The sequence below is a fragment of the Pomacea canaliculata genome, linkage group LG1, assembly GCF_003073045.1.
Source record: "Pomacea canaliculata isolate SZHN2017 linkage group LG1, ASM307304v1, whole genome shotgun sequence".
Taxonomy (NCBI): domain Eukaryota; kingdom Metazoa; phylum Mollusca; class Gastropoda; order Architaenioglossa; family Ampullariidae; genus Pomacea; species Pomacea canaliculata.
The window spans coordinates 39,310,585-39,333,683 of record NC_037590.1 but is presented as its reverse complement, the minus strand read 5'-3'; the positions used below and the strand labels follow the sequence as shown (position 1 = coordinate 39,333,683).

Here is a 23,099-nt window from a genome sequence, read left to right as displayed (position 1 = left end):
TGACACTAAAGAAGGGTTCTTGAATGTGCATATGAAACTTGTGGGTTCGGTACCTCAAACAAGGTTAAGAACCACTGGTTTACAGGCTGGCTGCCTTGCCGTGATATAGCCTTAGTTGCTGGCTCGGTGTAAAACGCCAACTTCTAGGATAAATGTTTGCATCGATCAGCTCGATCCTGGCTCATGGGTCATAACTAGTTGTCACATCTTGTTGGCACCTTAAGCTTACGGAGCATGTGTATATAAATTCATAAATGCAAACACAGTGACATAAAACTACCATCTGAACTTTTTTTTTTTCTTCTTAATTGTCGAACCCGTGTATTATTTAATCTCTCACATATACAGAACTACAACGGAAAATAGTTAACAGTTGAGGTACTTTTAAGTGTGTGTGTGTGTACGGGAAGCATTCGAATGCAGGGTCAATGACTTAACAATCTCTATGTCCAGAATAAAAACAATTTACACAAAAATGTTTGTTGTATCTTTATTACGCAATACTCTTCATCCAGTCCACAAATCTCTTTTAAATATACAATTTTATATTCCACGATTAATTTATTGCACAACCAACGACATAGTCAATGTTTCTTTCATTCATGTAGTTAAAGCCGATGCCGTAGCATTATCACAGTCTGAAACAGATCTTTAAGTGTTTGTTACTGGACGAATAAAGGTCCACTCATGCATTTCAAGTTCAGTCCACTTCCTCCACAGTGGGTCCTGCAGAAGACGGCGCAGTCCGGCCTTGTGCAGACGACTGACCGGCGCCGGCACCGTGAAGTTTGGCCATCATGGGCGAGCATGCTTTCTGCACTTCCTGCATTTTGTGTTCGAACTCTTCTGTGTCCGCCAGCGAGTTGTTGTCCAGCCACCTCAAGGCCTCGTCGCACGTCTGGCTGACGGCCTCTCTGTCCGCATCACTCAATTTGTCGCCGGCGTCGCTGATGGCCTGTCGCACGCTGAAGACGTACGCCTCCAGGCGGTTGCGCGCCTCCACGCGGTGCCGCTGCTTCTCGTCCTCCTCCCGGAACCGCTCGGCCTCGTTCACCATGCGGTCGATGTCGTCCTTGCTCAACCGCCCTTTGTCGTTCTTGATGGTGATGTTGGACGACTTGCCCGTACTCTTGTCCTGCGCCGTCACCTTCATGATGCCGTTGGCGTCGATGTCGAAGGTCACCTCGATCTGAGGCACGCCGCGCGGGGCGGGAGGGATGCCCGTCAACTCGAAGCGGCCCAACAGGTTGTTGTCTTTGGTCATGGCGCGTTCTCCTTCGTACACCTGGATGGTGACGGCCGGCTGGTTGTCGGCGTACGTAGTGAAGGTCTTGGACGTCTTGGTAGGGATGGTGGTGTTGCGCTCCACCAGTCGGGTCATGACGCCCCCTGCCGTCTCGATGCCCAGCGACAGCGGCGCCACGTCCACCAGCAGTACGTCGCGGATGACGTCACTCGTATCGCCGCTCAGCACGGCGGCCTGCACGGCCGCGCCGTACGCCACGGCCTCATCGGGGTGAATGGACTTGTTCAACTCCTTGCCGCCCATGAATTCCTGTAGCATCTTCTGGATGCGGGGAATGCGCGTGGACCCGCCCACCAGCACCACCTCGTCGATCTGCCGCTTGTCCAGCTTGGCGTCGCGCAGGGCCTGCTCCACGGGCTCCAGCGTGTGGCGGAACAGGTCGGCACACAGCTCCTCGAAGCGTGCGCGCGTGATGCGCGTGTAGAAGTCGATGCCCTCGTACAGCGAATCAATCTCCACGCTGGCCTCTGCGCTGCTTGACAGCGTCCTCTTGGCGCGTTCGCAGGCCGTACGTAGGCGGCGTAGGGCGCGAGGGTTCTTACTGATGTCTTTCTTGTACTTGCGTTGGAACTCTTGGCACAAGTGCTGCACCATGCGGCTGTCAAAGTCTTCGCCGCCCAGGTGCGTGTCGCCGGCCGTAGCTTTCACCTCGAACAGCGAGCCCTCGCTGATCTGCAGGATGGACACGTCGAAGGTGCCGCCGCCCAAGTCAAATATGAGGACATTCTTCTCTCCTTTGCCTTTTTTGTCTAGCCCGTAGGCCAGGGCGGCGGCTGTGGGCTCGTTGATGATGCGCAAAACGTTCAGGCCGGCGATGGCACCGGCGTCTTTCGTCGCTTGTCGCTGGGAGTCGTTGAAGTACGCAGGAACCGTGATGACGGCGTCCTTGACCCGCTGACCCAGGTATGCTTCTGCCGTCTCTCTCATCTTCACTAGCACCATGGCGCTGATTTCTTCTGGTGCCATGGTCTTTGTTTCGCCTTTGTACTCCACTTGCACCTTGGGTTTTCCTCCGTCGTTGATGACCTTGAAGGGCCAGTGCTTCATGTCTGCCTGTACGCTGCTGTCGTCGAACCTTCGACCTATCAATCTCTTGGCGTCAAAGATGGTGTTCTCAGGGTTCATGGCCGCCTGGTTCTTCGCAGCGTCTCCTACCAATCGCTCAGTGTCCGTGAAAGCCACATAGCTCGGGGTAGTTCTCTGGCCCTGGTCGTTAGCGATGATTTCCACCTGTCCGTGTCGGAACACACCCACACACGAGTAGGTTGTGCCCAAGTCGATACCAATTGCTGGTGCCTTTGCCATTTGTCTTTCGTTTTGTGGACGAACGTACTCGTACTCCTCTTGGAATAGTAATACCGAGTCTCTTCTTTTGTACCGCTTTCGACTGTTCTTTTCCTCTCAGGGAAGCTGTAAGTAGCGCTGTGTTTGCACTTGAGCGACGAGTGGGAAACGCGCGCTTTTATACTCAGCGTGCCGAGCAGACGAACTTTCGAGCAGCTTCGAGGCTTGACGTGACGCGAGGCGAATCCCTTTTCATCGTCGCTCGCGATTGGCTGGGGAAGTCTTTCGCACCACCGAGATTCTTCTCGAAAGCGAAGCACGAATAGTCTGTCGATGACGATTCTTCTGCGTTAAGAAAAGAATAATAATTAAAAATAAATCGGCATTTCTAAAACACTTAGCATATTTTTCAACTCGAAACGCATGATGCGAGTGATTTCTGCCTAGTCGCTCCGTAACGTTTGCAAAACTTTGAATAATTAAGTTACCGATCACACGACATGAGCGATCGGATATTAATGGAAATTACAATTAAACAAATAATGACAAGAATTTCTGTGGCTATTCAAAGGTCGTGTACATGCCTCACATTAGTCTGAGGATAAACATATACATGATGTATATTAAATTGTTTCCCTTACGAATGGTACTTGTTTAAGATTAGAAAAAGTTACAGGCTATAGTTTGTATATGGGCATTTTTTGCTTATGTCACAAAATTGAAACGTACGTTTTTGCAAATGACTCCTCATTATTTTATATAATGTACTGATGACCAACATATAATATGTATAGCCTCTTAATTGTAGTACCCTGAGCTTGGGCAGGTTCAATTCTAAAATTAAAAAGTAAATGTATTTATATAATGCAGCTGTGATTCAATATTACACACAAATCTGATTATTATTTTAAAATCTGAAATTTATAAGCAGATTTTGATTATTATTCTTACAATACTTTTTACTTTAAAACTTATAGTTTATTCTTTCCCCTTATAAAGGCAAGGGCTAAATGGCAAAAAGCCTTTTCCTGCTTATTTTACCTCTTGTTGATAAAAAATTGCCGTTGTCATTAATTGATAAATTACGTAATCCATCAAGAACAACAATTGTATATTTTGTCAAACAACTATATATAAAAGTCATATTTACTCATATAGCATGCACCACAACCAGAGATTTCCTCCACCTTACCTCGATCGCATTTTCTGAGTTCTTTAGTTCTTGGAAGTACATGGCCATGATAGATATATATAATTCTTGTTCACAACACTATATATTTCAGATCCACTTGCACAGACATTTGCACAATACATTTCATTTTGTGTTGTTATTTCCGTTGTATGATGTGTTCCATTTGTATTTTTATACATACACATTGACCATAAATATCAATCAGTATACAATGTATTGAAACATCCATGATTCGTGTAATTCATCAATTAATGACAACGGCAATTCTTTGTCAACAAGAGGTAAAATAAGCAGGAAAATGCTTTTTTTCCGTTTAGCCCTTGCCTTTATGGGGAAAGAATAAACTAAGTTTTAAAGTATAAAGTATTGTAAGAATAATAATTAAGCAAAATCTGCTCAGCTCCTACTTTCAGATATTTAAAATGAGGAAAACAGAAAAGTAAAGACTTTGTGTGTTAATATTGAATCAGCAGCTGCCATTATATAAATATCATTTACTTTTTAAATTTTAGAATTAATCCTGCCCAAGCTCAGGGTACTACAATAAGAGGCTATATATATATAGCTCAATCATAATTGTTTGTCATCAGTACATTAATAAAATAATCAATAACTGTCATTATAAAAACGCAAGTAATTTGTCAAACAAACAACACCCATACACAAATTATAGCCTGTAACTTTTTCTAATCTGAAACAAGTACCATTCGTAAAGGAAACAATTATCATGTATATGTTTAACCTCAGACTTCTATGTGAGTTTATGTACACGATATCTTTGAATAGCCACATAAATTCTTGTCCTTATTGTTTAATTGTGATTTTATAACGCTCAGCTGTTCCAAGCATGCTGTTATACGAACTATAATGGCATAATCAGCTAAAAAATCAAAATAAGTCAGAGGCCATTAACATCCGATCGCTCATGTCGTGTGATCGGTAACTTAATTATTCAAAGTTTTGCAAACGTTACGGAGCGACTAGGCAGAAATCACTCGCATCATGGGTTTCGAGTTGAAAAATCTGCTAATGTGTTTTAGAAATGCCGATTTATTTTTAATTATTATTCTTTTCTTAACGCAGAAGAATCGTTATCGACACAGACTATTCGTGCTTCGCTTTCGAGAAGAATCTCGGTGGTGCGAAAGACTTCCCCAGCCAATCGCGAGCGACGATGAAAAGGGATTCGCCTCGCGTCACGTCAAGCCTCGAAGCTGCTCGAAAGTTCGTCTGCTCGGCACGCTGAGTATAAAAGCGCGCGTTTCCCACTCGTCGCTCAAGTGCAAACACAGCGCTACTTACAGCTTCCCTGAGAGGAAAAGAACAGTCGAAAGCGGTACAAAAGAAGAGACTCGGTATTACTATTCCAAGAAGAGTACGAGTACGTTCGTCCACAAAACGAAAGACAAATGGCAAAGGCACCAGCAATTGGTATCGACTTGGGCACAACCTACTCGTGTGTGGGTGTGTTCCGACACGGACAGGTGGAAATCATCGCTAACGACCAGGGCCAGAGAACTACCCCGAGCTATGTGGCTTTCACGGACACTGAGCGATTGGTAGGAGACGCTGCGAAGAACCAGGCGGCCATGAACCCTGAGAACACCATCTTTGACGCCAAGAGATTGATAGGTCGAAGGTTCGACGACAGCAGCGTACAGGCAGACATGAAGCACTGGCCCTTCAAGGTCATCAACGACGGAGGAAAACCCAAGGTGCAAGTGGAGTACAAAGGCGAAACAAAGACCATGGCACCAGAAGAAATCAGCGCCATGGTGCTAGTGAAGATGAGAGAGACGGCAGAAGCATACCTGGGTCAGCGGGTCAAAGACGCCGTCATCACGGTTCCGGCGTACTTCAACGACTCCCAGCGACAAGCGACGAAAGACGCCGGTGCCATCGCCGGCCTGAACGTTTTGCGCATCATCAACGAGCCCACAGCCGCCGCCCTGGCCTACGGGCTAGACAAAAAAGGCAAAGGAGAGAAGAATGTCCTCATATTTGACTTGGGCGGCGGCACCTTCGACGTGTCCATCCTGCAGATCAGCGAGGGCTCGCTGTTCGAGGTGAAAGCCACGGCCGGCGACACGCACCTGGGCGGCGAAGACTTTGACAGCCGCATGGTGCAGCACTTGTGCCAAGAGTTCCAACGCAAGTACAAGAAAGACATCAGTAAGAACCCTCGCGCCCTACGCCGCCTACGTACGGCCTGCGAACGCGCCAAGAGGACGCTGTCAAGCAGCGCAGAGGCCAGCGTAGAGATTGATTCGCTGTACGAGGGCATCGACTTCTACACGCGCATCACGCGCGCACGCTTCGAGGAGCTGTGTGCCGACCTGTTCCGCCACACGCTGGAGCCCGTGGAGCAGGCCCTGCGCGACGCCAAGCTGGACAAGCGGCAGATCGACGAGGTGGTGCTGGTGGGCGGGTCCACGCGCATTCCCCGCATCCAGAAGATGCTACAGGAATTCATGGGCGGCAAGGAGTTGAACAAGTCCATTCACCCCGATGAGGCCGTGGCGTACGGCGCGGCCGTGCAGGCCGCCGTGCTGAGCGGCGATACGAGTGACGTCATCCGCGACGTGCTGCTGGTGGACGTGGCGCCGCTGTCGCTGGGCATCGAGACGGCTGGGGGCGTCATGACCCGACTGGTGGAGCGCAACACCACCATCCCTACCAAGACGTCCAAGACCTTCACTACGTACGCCGACAACCAGCCGGCCGTCACCATCCAGGTGTACGAAGGAGAACGCGCCATGACCAAAGACAATAACCTGTTGGGGCGCTTCGAGTTGACGGGCATCCCTCCCGCCCCGCGCGGCGTGCCCCAGATCGAGGTGACCTTCGACATCGACGCCAACGGCATCATGAAGGTGACGGCGCAGGACAAGAGTACGGGCAAGTCGTCCAACATCACCATCAAGAACGACAAAGGGCGGTTGAGCAAGGACGACATCGACCGCATGGTGAACGAGGCCGAGCGGTTCCGGGAGGAGGACGAGAAGCAGCGGCACCGCGTGGAGGCGCGCAACCGCCTGGAGGCATACGTCTTCAGCGTGCGACAGGCCATCAGCGACGCCGGCGATAAATTGAGTGATGCGGACAGAGAGGCCGTCAGCCAGACGTGCGACGAGGCCTTGAGGTGGCTGGACAACAACTCGCTGGCGGACACAGAAGAGTTCGAACACAAAATGCAGGAAGTGCAGAAAGCATGCTCGCCCATGATGGCCAAACTTCACGGTGCCGGCGCCGGTCAGTCGTCTGCACAAGGCCGGACTGCGCCGTCTTCTGCAGGGCCCACAGTGGAGGAAGTGGACTGAACTTGAAATGCATGAGTGGACCTTTATTCGTCTAGTAACGAACACTTAAAGATCTGTTTCAGACTGTGATAATGCTACGGCATCGGCTTTAACTACATGAATGAAAGAAACATTGACTATGTCGTTGGTTGTGCAATAAATTAATCGTGGAATATAAAATTGTATATTTAAAAGAGATTTGTGGACTGGATAGAAGAGTATTGCGTAATAAAGATACAGCATGCATTTTTTGTGTAAATTGTTTTATTTTGGACATAGAGATTAAGTCATTGGCCCTGCATTCGAATGCTTCCCATTCTAAGCAGCCACCATAGTGAATAATAATAACATTATGATGTAATGTATCCCGACACATCATGTTAAGCACAGTAAACAAGTTTATGGAACACATTTTTTAGCACACACACTCACATACACAATAGGTACGTCAACTGTTCACTACTTACCGTCGTCGTTTCAGTCCGTGGTATATGGCTAAGAGGAGAGAGAGTAATATATACTCAGGACCTCATTAACAACATTGATAATAAAAAAATCTATATTCGGACACTATTTACCCCTCAGATGATGTCTTGGTGTATGAGTTTATGAATTCAGTATATTTAGCGCATTCGTGCGTGCATGATTGATTAAGACAATCGCTAGGCTCAAGATTGAGGTGCCACAGTAAGATGTGGAAACCAGTAATGTTGTATGCGTCCAGAATCGAGCTGATCAGAGTGAACCCGTGTCAGCAGATCGCTGGGAGGGAAAAAACGGACAAAACAGAAAAACACGATAAAAAGCTTACGGTGCACTGTGATGGTCTGGGCTGTGGGGAGGTGTGGTTTTATTTATCAACAAAACAAAATGAAATAATTTAAGACTTTTAATGCACAGAATGAGCTTTCGCGTAGATGTGATGCTCATCACCGGGACCTGCTGCTCAGTGAGGTGTGAAAGCTTTCGCGGGCATGTGACGCTTATCGTGGGGTCTCGCTGTTCAGTGATGTAGGAAAGATGAGGCAAAAGGAGAAAAAGAATGTATGTCCACTCTGGTCGCAGTAAAGAAGGGGGCCAAAATTATTCGTTTTTATTGTTTTATTTCGTTGTTTGGTGGTGTTGTTGTTGGGTTTTTTTTTTTTTTTCTTTTTTTTTTTTTGCAACTTCAGTGCACATAGGCTGCATATTAAAATAGATTTTCTTATTAATCTCTTAATTTTGATGGCAGCTTATTTTTAAAATTAACACTAGTCTTTATACTTTGGAATCTTTGCTTTGTCTTCTTCAAAACGAATAAAGTATTTTCACTTGTTAATTAAATTCACATGGTAAATGTGGGGTGGGGGTTGGCGGTTATTTTTGCTCGCCCCAGGTGTCACAAGCTCTCGCTACGTCTCATGCGCTGTCGTATAGTAAACATATAAACATATAGCCATCTTACCCCCGACTTTGGTGTAATGTATTCACCATCTCCTCCAGTTATCGCAGTGCATGCACAGTTGTCTAATCCGACATGGCAATAGCCTTGTTTCCTGCTATATGACCCCTTGAACCCTGCAACATCACAGTCAGGAGACTGATGTACACATGAAGCTATATCAGATAATAAATCTCTCTCACTGTGTGTCACTAGCAACTCTTTAGTTACTGTCAGACATGATTGAAAACACAAACAAAAATGTGAGTTTAATAAATACAATATTAGAAAAAAAATTAAACAAACAAAATTTAACTTATTTTACATACACTGAGAACCCTTAAAACCAATTTTAAGTTCCCCTTTAAAGACAGAGTCATTTTGTTACACTTTCGTCAGAAAAAAAGGTTGTCTTTGAGGCCTTTCCCGTCAGGTTAGAAGCTTCAACACGTAAAAACACGGTCATTTCTTGGTTCCCATCCCCCTCAAAATACAACAAGATCCAGCATCCACGCATACACCCAAGCAAAACACTTGCCATCTGCCCACCTTTTCCCGTTTCCTTTCCATCAAATGATCAAAACATAGCAGGTTTGTGACAGAGCGCGTGTGTACTTATGGCAACGGGACAGTGAAGGTTTTTTTTAAAAAAAAATTATCCCCTTAAAATCTATCTTAATCAGTTGACCATTGATATAACTGAATTTAGCTCTTTGTTAATAGAGAGAGGTGGCGGCCCTATGCTCCACTGGGGGTGATTAGGAACATGAAAAAGATAGAGAGAGAGGAGAGTTTATTTTGCTGCCACTTCTATCCTATAGCTATGGGAAACTTTGAGATCAATGTGTAAAGTTGGGCAATGGATCAAGTCAATGAAGAAAAACTGTACAGTGAGAGAGAGGGAAAGAGGTGTGTGTGTGTGTGATGGGGGTGATTGGTGTTTTACGCCGAGCCAGCAACTGGCTATATCACGGCAAGGCAGCCAGGCCCCATGCAGAAAAAAAGAACAGCGTGCCCGAGACGAGATCTGAACCCAGGATAGCCAACCCTCATTGTTTTGCTGACAGGCGCTGACTGTTGGACCACAGCGAAAGAGCGTGATAGAGTGTGTGACAATAGTGATGAAAATTTAATCACGATGATGGTAGAAGGAATGAGCAAAGCGTTATTTTCTCCGTCTTGCTATATAAGTATAAAATAAACTGTTAACTAAACTGTTATCACAATAATAAGGTGTGATATCCAGAGAGACAGCAGCATCATGTTACCTAGTTTTGTCCCGGTTTCTGCGATCTCTTCCGTTTGTAATTTTATTGTCAAACCTTCAATCTACCATTTCATTTGAATCAATCTTATCTATTAATTGATATTCGTGGCGTCGGTGAAGTATAAATGGTGAAGCTTTTGCACTCTAGAGTGTAAGCTTGCAGTTAATGTACTCTTGGTGTCCCATCTCTAACTTGAAGTTGACAGCTCAATTTCCGAAAGAGGGACACGACGTTTCAGAAGGGGAGAGAGAGCAACACTGCGGTGATGTGCCCGAGTGATGTTTCCGTCCTGTCCATGACAGGCTGTCAGTGACTATGGAGACGAGGACCAGATCAAATGGAATAGAGAGCCTTATAATCTGCTTAATGTAATGTCTTTTTTTTATTTTTGAATTGGAGCCTCCAGAAATGTCGGTCAGGTGTTCCAGCGTTGCTAATGTGATGTCCTCTTTCCTGACAGACTTCAAGACGCAGTACATTGGCAGAGCAGTTAGAAAAGCAGCAGGAGGGTGGTGGCTGGAATAAAGAAGAAAAGATGCCACCTAGTGAAGTGATGTTCTCGCCACCATTAGACTAAGAGAAAATGTTGGGTGAGAGGGATGGGTGGCGATATAAAGAGGGCATATGATTCATAACTAGAGGCAACCTTCGGGGAAATTCGTTCTGCGGGGAATAGGCGAGAGAAATTGAGACTGCACGTACTACCATTTGGAGCTTCATCCGCCTAGACTTATGACAGCTGGCCAGTCACTGCGAACTTGGTGGAGATAGCAAATTAATTACATATCTCATATAAATAGTTTCAACTACATCATAAAAATGTTTATACAAATCAACTATCATACTGTGTTAATAATAATAATGATAAATCCCCAAACATCTATATAACAACTATCTATAGTATGCAGCCATTAGTAAGCCAACATGCACGACTAAAGAATAAATTCACTGCGAATGCTGAAGTGAAAAGTAAATTTAATGTCCTACAGTTTTTTTAAAGCTCGTCAGCCTATGTTTACATTTGGATGCACTACCTTCCTCAGTTAAGAAAATGAAGTGGAACGTATGATGCCTCACGCAGAAACCTCGATCATCCAATGTGGAGAGCCAATCAAAATCACGAACGAGGGTTGCGAAACTACTTCCGGGTCGCATTGTTGCTCAGCTACTTCGTTCGGATACACGTGTGCGCATGGCGCAAAAAAGAACAGCTTATGCCATGACTGCTTAATAAACGCAAACTATTAGCAGGCATGAAAGGGCCAACATGTGCCTGTTGTTTCACTGCCCTTCACAGGCTGTGTCAGACTGTGGGACTTCTGACGGCGTTAGGTAAGTATCGCTGAACTTGGGCGCGAGTAACGTGCACTGTGGGGTAGGGAGGCAATGTCAACAAAGGAGCAACAGAGAAGGCGCCTTGTGAATGAATCACGCCACACGATACATAATATGCTTGCCAACTACTGAGCCTCATGTTAGGCCTAGGCCGTTGTAGTGGCGTGATGGTGGAATGATCGACACAAGCTCTTGCTTCACGTCTTTCTCTTGTTCACCAGTACAAACTCATGCAATCTCTGTTCTCTTTCGTTTAGCTAGAGGACTCAAAAAAGTTTAAGTCTTATGTTGGGAACAGGTATTAAGTTGTATCTGTGGATAGAGTGAATATCAAGCATTTATCAAACTGATGAAGTGATCAAGCTGAGTTCTAGTATATGGGGTTAGGATAAATTTGCCAGAGAAGGAACTTTTTTGACGGAGCAGCGATCGTTTTCATGACATTTCTAGCCTCAACATTGTTGGGGAAAAAACTGCATCGATAACTTTATTATAAAAGTGTAGTTGTTGTGAAGTACAGTGACAAGTCAAGCCTCCTAACCAATTTCAATGTTACAAAAATGAAAATGGTAATTACCATATTATAAGTAAAATCAGCAGTGAACGTTGCCACCCTGAATCATGTGAAAATCGGTTATCATCATCATCATCATTCCTAAGTCCTGTTTGACTGTAGATGCACCTTAATGATATTACATTTGGTCTTGAGATGTGCCAGCACCACTTTACTCTATAGTCTACTGTATTCCCATCTCTTCATTGGGTGGGTCAATTTTTTGCCAAATTTGTTTCATACTTCCTCATTGGCGATGTGGTCTTTATGAAAGATACAAATAATCTTCTTGTAGTATTTTTTTTAATTTTTATTTTTTGTAATTCCACTGTGGGTGGTTAAAGCCTTACAAACTTGTATATGTATATAGCAAGAGTTTGGAAAAAATAAGTTGATATAAGTCATTAGAAATAATTTTGCTTATTGCAGCCAGCTGACCTTGTCTGTACTCCTAATCCTGAAGATTGGGTTGGTTTTTTTTCCTATTTTGAAACTTCAATCTTAATTCGTTATGAAAAGGCAGCGCATGCATAACAAACAGGTAATCTCCCCTGCAACTCTTTCTTCTGATGCCGCACAACATCCTTTAGCATTCCACTAAGTCTATATACAAACAGAATAATTTTCCAGGGGTAGTTAACAAGCCAGCTTCATAAACAACCATTAACTTTTTAACACACAATCCTTCAGTTAGGAAAAACAATCAGTTTTTGTTTTGTTGACATCAAATACACATATATGCAGACCAGTTTGTAATTATACAGTAACTGCTTTAAATTTAAAGAGACAGATGTGGGTTTATCTTATTGTGAATAATTAGCAAAGACCGTGCTGAATCCAGAAGTGCTCAGAATACAGTATGGTGATTTGTATAGTTTTATTGGACTTGGCATTATTCCACATATTACTCCACAACAACATATGGCCTCAGGATTTTTAGTTATTGTGCAGCGAAACAATGGAACTCTCTCCCTTTCCATATCCCCCACCTACCCACTATTGAATCCTTTAAACCTGCACTGAAAATGCACCTCTTCCATAAACATTACTCCTAACAACCTTTCCCGTAATGCTAGTCCTTTTTCACGCCCTTCCTTTTGTTACTCTCAGCCCTTGTTCTTGTTATTTCGTTCCTTTTTGTGTTTTCTGTATTTGTCTTCATTTAGTACGGTTATTTATTCTTTTATAGTTCATATGTTATTTGTTTGTTTTCCTGTCTCTCATATGCTGTCCATGTTTCGTTCTTGTTTTTAAGCGTTAAGAGCAAACTCCTTAGGAGTGTGAGTATGGGCTTTACAAATTTTGCATTTTTTTATTATTATTATTACTACTATTATTTCCAGTTATAGAATCATGCAGTTATTTTCCATTACCTACACATGTAGGAAAAACACCACATATACCCATCATGGGTAGTGTTAAAGTGATGAGAAGAGCTGCATACAGCATACTTCATATGGAAGAGAGCTTCTTGGGTTCCTGCATCAGTTAGGACACAGATTTATAAGTAGAATACTGTGGGGGAAAGCTACACACAATGCACTGCTGTCAAATATCCTTTTTATGGGAACTGAAATAATCCTCTTGACTCCACCACGTAATTCCTGTAAAAGTTTGCTGATTGTGCAAATAACCTATATGTAAAAGAAACGATATTTTCTTTCACAGTGACCTTTGTTGTGAGAGTTTTACTGCATACAATTTCTTACAAGGTTAATTTTCCAAATTTCAAGGTTAAAAATTATAGAAAATTAACAGAGCACTTAAGATTACGCAAATCATAAAATAAAATTGTTAAAATTGTCAAAATTGGTTACAAGATTTGGTAGGCAAGGAGCAGTCTGCATTATGGAAATTAGATTAATAGGATGCAAACACAGTTCAGACCTTGCATCTACCAAGGTCTTATTGGGAATGCTGGACAATGTTCTTCCTCTGAAAGATGTAAACAAAGTGCATCTGAAAGGCTAACAGCAGTTAATGCTGCAGCTAAAGCCTCTGGTTTGGGTATTCATTTGCTAGTAATAAGTGTAAGAAAACAGAAGAGAGAGAGAATGTTTATGGTACGTTTGGGGATCGTGTTACCATGAATACAATTTCTTTCTTGTTGGATATCAAGAGCATTCAGTATAAATGGCAAAATTAAAACTATTACATGGCCTTTGTACAAAATGGATGTGCTTGCAGAAGAATGCTTATTTGCATTCTTGTGTCAAGTATTGTGCAGCGTACAGGGATGAAAATCACCTGCAGGTGTGCTTGTGGTTTAATTTGTGGCATATTTAGATAGCCATCAACTCCTGAAAAATATCCACCTTATTAGCCTGTTAATCTGTTTCTGTGTGCTGTTGTCTACCACTATAGTGACAGTTCAAGAAACATAATACCCTCGTGCATGTCAGTATTGTACATTCTGTCCCAGAATCTCACAAAATAGATGGCGATGAAGGGAGATGGGAGGTACATATACACCGTATTCCATGACACTCTGTCCACGCCTGAACTTCTTGTCTCCCTTGTCCTATGTCTCGCATCAACTACTGTGACTCTCCTCTTGCTGGTCTTCCTGATTCTATCTGTATACTTCAGTGTATTTAAAACAATGCTGCTTGTCTCATTTTCTGGTCCTTGCTGTACTCTACTGTTTCCATTTTTTAAAATCAGTCAGTAGAAAGTGAAGGTCCACTTATGTCTTAATGGCTCTACCCCCAATCTACTTGTCCAACTAACTTCATATTTAACACACCACCTCATTTTCTCTGATCCTCTGAGGCTTTGCATTCCTTAAATCAGACTCCCAACTTTTGGTTCTTGTTCCTTTCCTGTCTCTGATCCACTCATATGGAATGAAGTGCTACTCCATATTTGCTAGAAACCTTCTCTTTTAAAATTTCTCAGAAATATTGTCTTTTTCATCTGCCATAGTGTTTGTGTAGGTAGGCATATGTGTACAGGAGTGTTTTTAAATGTGCACCATGAATTGCTGTAGCAAGAGTTGGCATTTTATAAATGCTTTATTATTATATACAAAAGTTAAGTGAATCACAAAACTCTTATTTTCTTAAAATATAGCTACTAACAAATGTATATAATGTGTACACACCTATGTTTAAAGACTAAACAATTTTATCAGAAACTCACTAGTTTATCTGTATATTTTGTAATTTTTCTCAAACCCAAAGTTTGCATTCTGAACGAGTTAAAAAGCACAGCTGTTGCATTAGCTATGTTGTTTCTGGTGGTAATTTTAGAAGCTAATTTCTAACTCTGTGGCTGTGCAGTGATGAAATCATGTCATAATCAGCCCCCATTCCAGCCTTTTTATGCAGTAAGCTGGGAATATGGCTTTTGCAGCATAAACTTATTTTGAACCATATGGAAAACAGTGACTTGTTGAGCGCAAGCACACTACTACATTAAGTGGTGTTAAGGCTTATTCACATCACATTCAATCACAGCAGTGTTCAGGCAGAAAGATGCAACTGCTTCTGTGACCGTGACTTTTTTTTTTGAGAGGGGGAGGGTGGTTGGGGTGGAAGCTGGACATGGTAGTGAATTCATGTTAACGAGTGTCAGAAGATTTAGGAAAGAATAGTCACTAGTGCAGTTTGATAATTTAAGATTGAACCTTGAATACTTTAGGCACTGGCATTGTAGATTTTTAATTTTTTTGGTGTAGTTTTGAGCAGGGGTTTAGGGAGTGTGTAAAGAGATGCTGTTCTGTCATAAATCATACATAAACCATATTGTTCTTTATTTATTGATTGATTGCATCGAATGTTGGTTTTGTTTGCTTTGAACAGGGCTGTGGGGAGTAGGTGTCGAGGCTCTATTCTATCATCATGATCTGGGATTCTACTTGCTGTAAGTCATGTTTGTTTATTGACTTTTATCAAATACATTGTGCTTGATTTCATCGTTCTTGTTGCACAGAGTTAATCTAGAGTTAACTACAAACTTTATCAAACCAGTTTTGCTCTTGATGTGTTTAGTAATTTGGTTTTTTATCTATTCATCTATGTGGCTTGAAGGCTAATGTAAGTGCAATTCAGCTTCCTCCTCCTCATCCCAATAAAGAGGCTTAGTTCATGACCAGATCTGAATGCAAGATACACAGTATTGATGGCAGTCTTATATAGGTCAGCTTAACCCAACTAAAGCTTCCAGCATTCCCATTGTCTTCAGCCATGAGAACACTGGCAAACAAAAGGGATGTTTGTTGCTCATGTGAATTTAGAGAAGTAGTGTCTTGTGTTGAAATAAACCAAGTAACAAAACAAGTTTGAACTTGGTTGGCTCTTTAATAAATGACTTGAATGAAGAAGAGATTATTAGAATGGATTTTAAGAGTGTTGGAATTTGTTGTCTATATAAAATTGACTCAAACAAATGATTTGCTTTCCAGACCCCTAGCTATGGTCGTCTCTTTCTTGGAGTTGGTGTTTTTAATCACATACTTCGTGGAGATATGCATCAGGTGAACATTTTTTTGAACCATAGCTTTTCATTGATATTGTAGTCATTATGCATATTTGACATGTAAGTTCTATTTTTCCACAGGAATAAAACAATAAAAAAAATTTTTGTCAGATGCTATATTTATTTATTTATTTTTATGCTTTGGCCAATTTGAGGACATCCAGTTTCAGATTACTGCTAGACCTTATTACAAATAGCTTTTTTTTAAAAAGAAGCAATTTTCAGTGCATTTGTTGCTTAGAAATTGTTTTCTTATTCACATGGGAGGGGAGGGAGGATTTGTCACCTGTCCCCCTTTCCATCTTTATGTGGGGCTAGTTGCTGGTGGTCAGGGGGGGTGATCTTTCTCTTGTCCACACTGGCTAATTGTTGACTGATTAGCATCACTTGTACGTATGCGTGTGTGAATGTATAAAGTTGAGTACAGGAACATGAACATCACGGGACGCTTTTTGGCAAGATGTCAATGCAAACAGATCACTTGGTCAGCTGTTGATTATCTTCAACTTTTCTTCGAGACCAAGACTTAAGCCAGGAGGACAAAGATTTGGGAGAATGTTGGGATGCTTGGGTTAGAGAACTTTGATGCAAGGGGCAAGTAAGAGACAACAGACCATAAGAACTGCCAGCTTTCGTTGTGAAACTTCAAGGACTATGCGACCAAATGTTGGGCTACCTGTGAGAGATAGAAGATAGATGCCAAAGCCAGCAGGAGTCATTTTCAAGGGAAAAGAGACCATCTGTGTGAATTTGCCGTCACCCCAAAGCACTGTGGTAGGGAGACATGTCACAACAAGGTGATGTTCGTTCATCAGCTTTTCATCCTGGTGCGTACCACTGTGTGCAGTATAACTGTGGTTGAGTGCTGTCACTGAGGAAGGCAGTGGATGCTTTCTGACATGATTGAAAGTCAGAGCGGGAAGGTGACAACTGACATGTAGGGCACTTTAAGAGGAGAGTCATCAGCATGCCGCAACTATCTGCTGGAGACCTTTTACTCACCCCATCAGGTGTGGATTTGCACTGTGCAGACACCAAACACAAGAAGAATTGCAGTTTGAGAGCAGAGCTGCCAGAACTAAGTTAATGTGCTTATATTTAAAGAGTAGATGGTGGTTTTAATAGTAATTAACAGCACTGTAACATTAGAAGTATGAAGAGTACTGGGACCCCTTTAATGTGAACCAGATTGTTGTAGGTATGTATTTGCGTGATTAGCATGTTTAATAAATCTCTCATTGTACAATAACCCACTGGAAGAGCCAGGATGGAGGAGGGATTTTAAGTGACTGATGTCTGATCATCATACTCAGCGTTCCCCTGCCGCCTTCACATGGGTGGCAAGAGTTAACATTGTACCTGTCACCTACATGCACGGTTCCCCGGGGCCAGTATTTGCATTTGACATTGTAACAATGATGCATTCATGACTTTCAGTCACCTGATTCTATTACCCATCTCGCACATGTGTACACAGTTCATAGGTATTAAAGATGTTCTAGATGCATTTTGGGGTGTGGTTGCGGCCCTATGTTCCACTGGGGTGAATAGGAACAAGAAGATGCATTTTAGCATCTTTAAGCTACAAGTTACATTGAATTGGAAGTGAATTTCTTGTGTGCAGCCAAGCAAGCATGTGCATAGGAATATGGGACAGGGTGCTGTGGTTGGATGACTGGCGAAAAGGCCTGCTATATGTCATTCTGTCTGTGCCATGCTTCATTTCTCCTAGAGAAGTGATGCTGGCTGTTGTTTCAGGTGAGAAATGACATTTTTCACTTGTTTGTTTTTGTAAGCTTTCTGGACTGAAAGCAGGTCCAGTTCAACCTCTAGGCTGTGTGGGCACTTTCCTAGGGTAAAAGGACTAAAGGGTTGTATCGATGGTCTGCATTTTTGTAAAATTTATTTTTTAGCGATGAATGTTGTTAGATCATTACTCTAGGTATCTGATGCCACAGCAGGTTGGGAAAAGGTACAGCAGGGAGAAGAAATGGTAACACCTTCACAAAAAAAAGCTGTTTCCAGTAAAGTGGGGCCTCTTAACACTTTATCATAAAAAACATTTTTTATAAATCTGGAAAAATCATCTAGGAAGAGATGAGATGTAAGTAATGAGATCATCAGATGTGCTATATGATGTAAGCCATACTTTTAACTAAAGACAATTCTGATCATTACAGGTGTTATGCTTGCTGTAACGGGACTTCTCTATAGCATCAAGACTTTCAAGACCAGGCGGGAAAGACCTATAGAAAAGATTTTAAGAAAGAAGTCCTATGACAGGTGAGTTACCTCCCTTCCTTCAAAGGGTAAATGGCCTTCCTGCCCTGTACGCAATCTAAAGATCAAGGGTCATGGAGTAAATAATAATAATATAGTATTTCCATGGTGCATTTCATTGCTGACAACAAGTTCAGTTCACTTTAATAAATAATTAGCGAACAGTATCTCTGTCACACAGACACACAGCACACACCAAAAGGGGCTTACACGGAAAACCGACACACATGCAGGAGTGGAGGGTGTGAAAAGAGAGAAGATAAAACCACCAGCTGCTTAATAAAACATTCCTATTACTAAGCCCCTACAACAATTGGTTGTGTTAATACAAAAACTGGGTGAAGGCTTTTCACAATTGATGAATGATGAGTGGCTTATAGGAAGGACAGCTAGTACCTTTGTTGTAGGAGCTTATGCTCTCAGAACTGCTCATTCTCTCTGGTCCCCATGTCCAAGAAGCTGCAGGGATACCGTGGCATAATGTTTCAACAGGCAGACAGTGTCCAGACTCTATGGATGTTGTGTTACCTCTATGATCATAGTGGCAAAGATGCCCGGGGTAAACTGACATAAAGCAATATTCATAGTGTCTGGACACCACTTTGTAAATGTGAAAACAAGATGCTGAACTGCAGTGAAATACCCCAGCTTTATAACTATGGACCCTAAATGCAAAATTTGCTCCACGAAACAGTCATGTTTGCTGCATTTTTGTATGTATTAAATTCAGTTAAAAGTTAGCTGAAATAGTTATTTGGTGAAATGTGCGGGATTGCTATCATTTTGTTTGAACGATTCCACTCTGAAATCAGTGTTATGTGAAATTATACCAGTTAGAGTCAGCTTCATGTAGCAGAAGGTTAATATATTTTTCTGCTGCTTTTATCTCGGAGAAAAGAGATCTTAGAAATTAAGATCATCTGAAACATTTGGGTCCTTATTTTGTATAAATTGAAATTTCTGTTCATGAATCTTATTTATATGACATCTTATAAGAACACAGTTTTATTCATAGAATGTTGTGCTTTTAGGTTTAAAGACCCACAAGAAGATTTGGAAGACTGCATAGTGAACCCCACAGACAGCATCAGTGTTATGAATGTAGCTGATCAGATTGAGATTCTGGAAGTATGACAGCAGAGACAGGCAACAAGCCATAGAAGTGATTGATACATGCTTGTGTGGAAAGCCTGACACACACACAAATACTATTAGCAATAATACCTTTGGCCATATATATATATGTGTGTGTATTGTGCAAAGTTTTAGGATGTTTGTTGTTAAGGGTGTGTTGTGTATGTTGAGAATGAGGCTGTTGGTTTACTGAAAAAGTGCCTTAAAGAAGACAAATACATTTTTGTCATTTTTCCCTAATATCCTGAGCATACGATGGTGACATTCTCATGTTCTGCCAGTCATCCTCATAGCTTCATGAATGCAAATCCTTTTGATACCAGCCTTGACATAACTGCCATAAGCGAGAAAACTCATGGTAGTACATTTTATTTAGCCAAACACATAGCATAAATCAACTAGTCATTAGTCATTTTGGCACTGTTGATCCCAGTGAGAGGTATACTTAAACTGCATGTGCATGTACACTTTTCTTTGGTATTGTCTAAAGCACTTTCTGTTCAGCACAGTCTTTTAACATTTTTTTAGTTAGAAAGATTTGCTGAAAAGAACATAAATCTAACATTATTCAAACTATTTTTCACATCAGCATTTACTATTTTCTTCTCAGTGAAGATCTCCGTTCTCTGCAAGGAAATCAGTTTAAGGTGAACTTTTCAGAGGCCTTTGGTTTTATGCTTTTGATTAACTAGTATAAAAGGGAACATGAAGATTTATCGAGTTACTCAAAACATGATCAGTTGGATGGCCTGTGTAACTTGAAATCATTTGCTTAACATTTGTTTTTTTTAAAAAAAAAGGTCAAAATTGTGAATTATTACAAGGATTTTTTTGTTCTGAGAAATGCACGAGGATCAGTGCAGAAGTTTTAGTTGTGAGGATTTTTTTCCCGCTAGACTTGAGAAACTTACTAAGAGTGGGACAGGCAGACCTGGCATTGTCTAATTAGACGTAATTTATAGAGATTATTGTGTGGATTGGTTGACACTAGCCCTAAAAGTTGTGCGTGTCATCTGTCTGGCCAGGGAACTGGGGTATCTCTTAAAGCTGGTTGCCATTGATTAATGTGTCTATTCTTTATTAAACTTTAGATTTTGTTCACTTATGGTATAAAGAGATCTTTTAAATTGTACATTTAAACATCTTTATCTTTTGTGCAGACTTAGATCCTTGGAAAGTTTAATTCCTTTTCAAACTTTATGGTACATGGGCATAGCTATAGAGCTTTTGCCTTAGTTGCTGGCACATTGTCAAACACAAACAGTAGCTAAATTTGTATACATTTGTATGATGAGTGTCTTTAATGTTCAAGCATTAGCCACTGGGTTTGAGGCATGCTTGGGCCAGTGGCTGTAGGTTAGCAATAAACGTCTACCTGATCTCAGGTTACATGTGGAAGTGGCTGTGCACCGACAGTTTATGCCCCAGACAGTTGAACCACTTCAAGTTCACTGTCTCTGTTGGAATAGGCTTTGGATTTAACCTATTGCTGGGGCTGTCTTTTCATGTAGTGATCTTTTAAACTCGCGTTTCTTGAAAGTTCAGTCGTAAAGTATCCACATGCATTATTTCTTCAGCCGATTAAAACACTAGACAGATAACTGAATTGCTTAGATTACAAGGATGTTGTGCTAGTATATAACTCACGTAATAATTACTATAGCATGTGTAAACAAGCATATGTTGGGTGTGAAAACTTCAGTGAGGACTGAAAGTTTAATATAAGAAATTTAAACTTGAATACTGACTCTTGAAACAGTTATATGCAACTGTTATTCAAGCAGGGACGGTCTGCATATCATTTTAAGTCAGCCATTAGACTACACGTCACAATGCAATTTAGTATTGAAAAAATAAACCCAGCCAGTTTATCAGCTGAGACAGCAAGAGGGGAAAAAATTCTTGGGAAATAAATCTGTTCATGGCCAAATTCTTAGAGAGTTCTTGGAGGTGTACTTTGTAGACAATAAGCTGTGCATGAGTGTCTCTTTGCCACATGCATCTTTGTTTTACTGTTGCCTATGTGCCTTGGGATTCCATGAACTGTTATTTTCTTCTGCTGTGTTGCTGCATTTGGGTCAAATGAATTGGATGAATTGCTGGCAACAATATGAGAAAACACAAGTGGTGGGAACACCTACTGCAGGATATAGGGACACATGAAAGGCAGGGATATAATGAAATCTAATCATTTAAAATGCCGGTGACATTAATCTTGTATATTCTTTATAGCATTTTTATTGTAACTTTGCCTCGTTTTCAGATTGTATTGCATGCTATTGCAAAAAAAGTATTACAAATACAGCCAAGTGTGTTGAGAGAAAGCTCACTGCATTTTTACCTTTCTGAAGGTAATACAAAGAGATTTGTGAACAAGATGTATACATTGTCAAGAGTATTTTACAGTTGTTAACTTTTTTCAAAGTGAGATTTAGCTTTTTATTTCATATACAAAACATGGGTCTGATTCCTGGATTTTGGGTTTTTTTTTTAAAGTGAATCTCTTATTGTTTACTGTTTTGGTCAGAACAGATATACTATACAGTATCATATAATTTGTGTGCCTTATTTCTTTTACCTTTGTTTGAATTCTTTCCTTAGAAGAAAGATGTTTGTTACAGCTGCAAAAAGATCTGTTTCTTTTTTATAAAGTACATAGAGTTTGTGGGCATTTGGAGAAGAGCATGTTAAAAAGCAAGCTTTGTCAGTTTTACAGCATGTTCTGATATGAATTTAGATTTTAAAAAGAGTTGTGTGGTGTATAATTTTAACTGAACACTTTTAGATAAAAACAATATGCAGCTTGTTTTCGTGTATTTGTACTTTTAAATGATTGTCAGTTAGGCGATATCTAATTTTGTGGGTACCTGTATGCTTGGGTGCATGTGCAAATGTTATTGTGCTTTTAGAAGTACTTGTGAAGGATGAAAAACAGTTAAGTCTTGCAAAATTATTTTACTTCTATTCGCTGTGTGGAATTATTTGCAGAATCAGCATTCTTTGGCAGTCATCTTTGTTAAGGCAACAGTGAGATTTCTTGTTTGCTGATTCTATGCTTTCTTTAACATTAACAAAAATTAGCAACTTTTTGATGCATCTTTTCTGTTAAAATGCACTGGTGTATCTCTCGTTATTCTATGTCCTGTCTTCAATAAACAATCAATAATCCCACATGAACTGTTTAAGATGTCATGTTAGTTTGAAAAGTGCTTTGATTTTGTTCTATACTTTGTCAGAACACTGTTATCATCTAATGGGTGAGTGAACAAATTACTGGGAAAATTCCTGTGCATGGTTGGAAAACATATCTGATTGCATGTCTTGAAAATCCTGTCTGGTGAAAAGTTTGGTATAACGTTGGTATAACGATGCAAACACCTAAGGATATTACAACTGTTGCTTATCTACTTGGATAGTACATACCAGTGTTGCCTTATTTGCTTACGCAGTATTCAGGCCATACTATTAAAGGAGATTGAATGACATAATATAGCATTGTGCCTGTGTTGGTGGGAAGAACAATCGGAGTGGATGGTTACTATTATGACC

At 41.4% G+C, this 23,099-nt stretch overlaps 3 protein-coding genes across 3 annotated transcripts; 2 read left to right on the top strand and 1 right to left on the bottom strand.

Annotated features, from left to right (window-relative positions):
• Positions 1 to 476: 476 nt before the first annotated feature.
• On the bottom strand, positions 477 to 2,830 carry LOC112568033 (heat shock protein 70 B2-like). Its single transcript, XM_025245033.1, has one exon. The coding sequence runs from the start codon at positions 2,609 to 2,611 to the stop codon at positions 701 to 703; it is 1,911 nt and encodes a 636-aa protein (XP_025100818.1). The 5' UTR covers positions 2,612 to 2,830; the 3' UTR covers positions 477 to 700.
• A 2,133-nt stretch (positions 2,831 to 4,963) lies between these two features.
• On the top strand, positions 4,964 to 7,332 carry LOC112568024 (heat shock protein 70 B2-like). Its single transcript, XM_025245020.1, has one exon. The coding sequence runs from the start codon at positions 5,192 to 5,194 to the stop codon at positions 7,100 to 7,102; it is 1,911 nt and encodes a 636-aa protein (XP_025100805.1). The 5' UTR covers positions 4,964 to 5,191; the 3' UTR covers positions 7,103 to 7,332.
• A 3,575-nt stretch (positions 7,333 to 10,907) lies between these two features.
• On the top strand, positions 10,908 to 23,035 carry LOC112568039 (transmembrane protein 72-like). The gene is made up of 6 exons (XM_025245043.1): positions 10,908 to 11,101; positions 15,461 to 15,521; positions 16,063 to 16,134; positions 17,761 to 17,894; positions 18,317 to 18,419; positions 19,448 to 23,035. Exons 1-6 carry the CDS (start codon positions 11,023 to 11,025, stop codon positions 19,548 to 19,550), a joined length of 552 nt encoding a protein of 183 aa, XP_025100828.1. The 5' UTR covers positions 10,908 to 11,022; the 3' UTR covers positions 19,551 to 23,035.
• Positions 23,036 to 23,099: the final 64 nt, after the last annotated feature.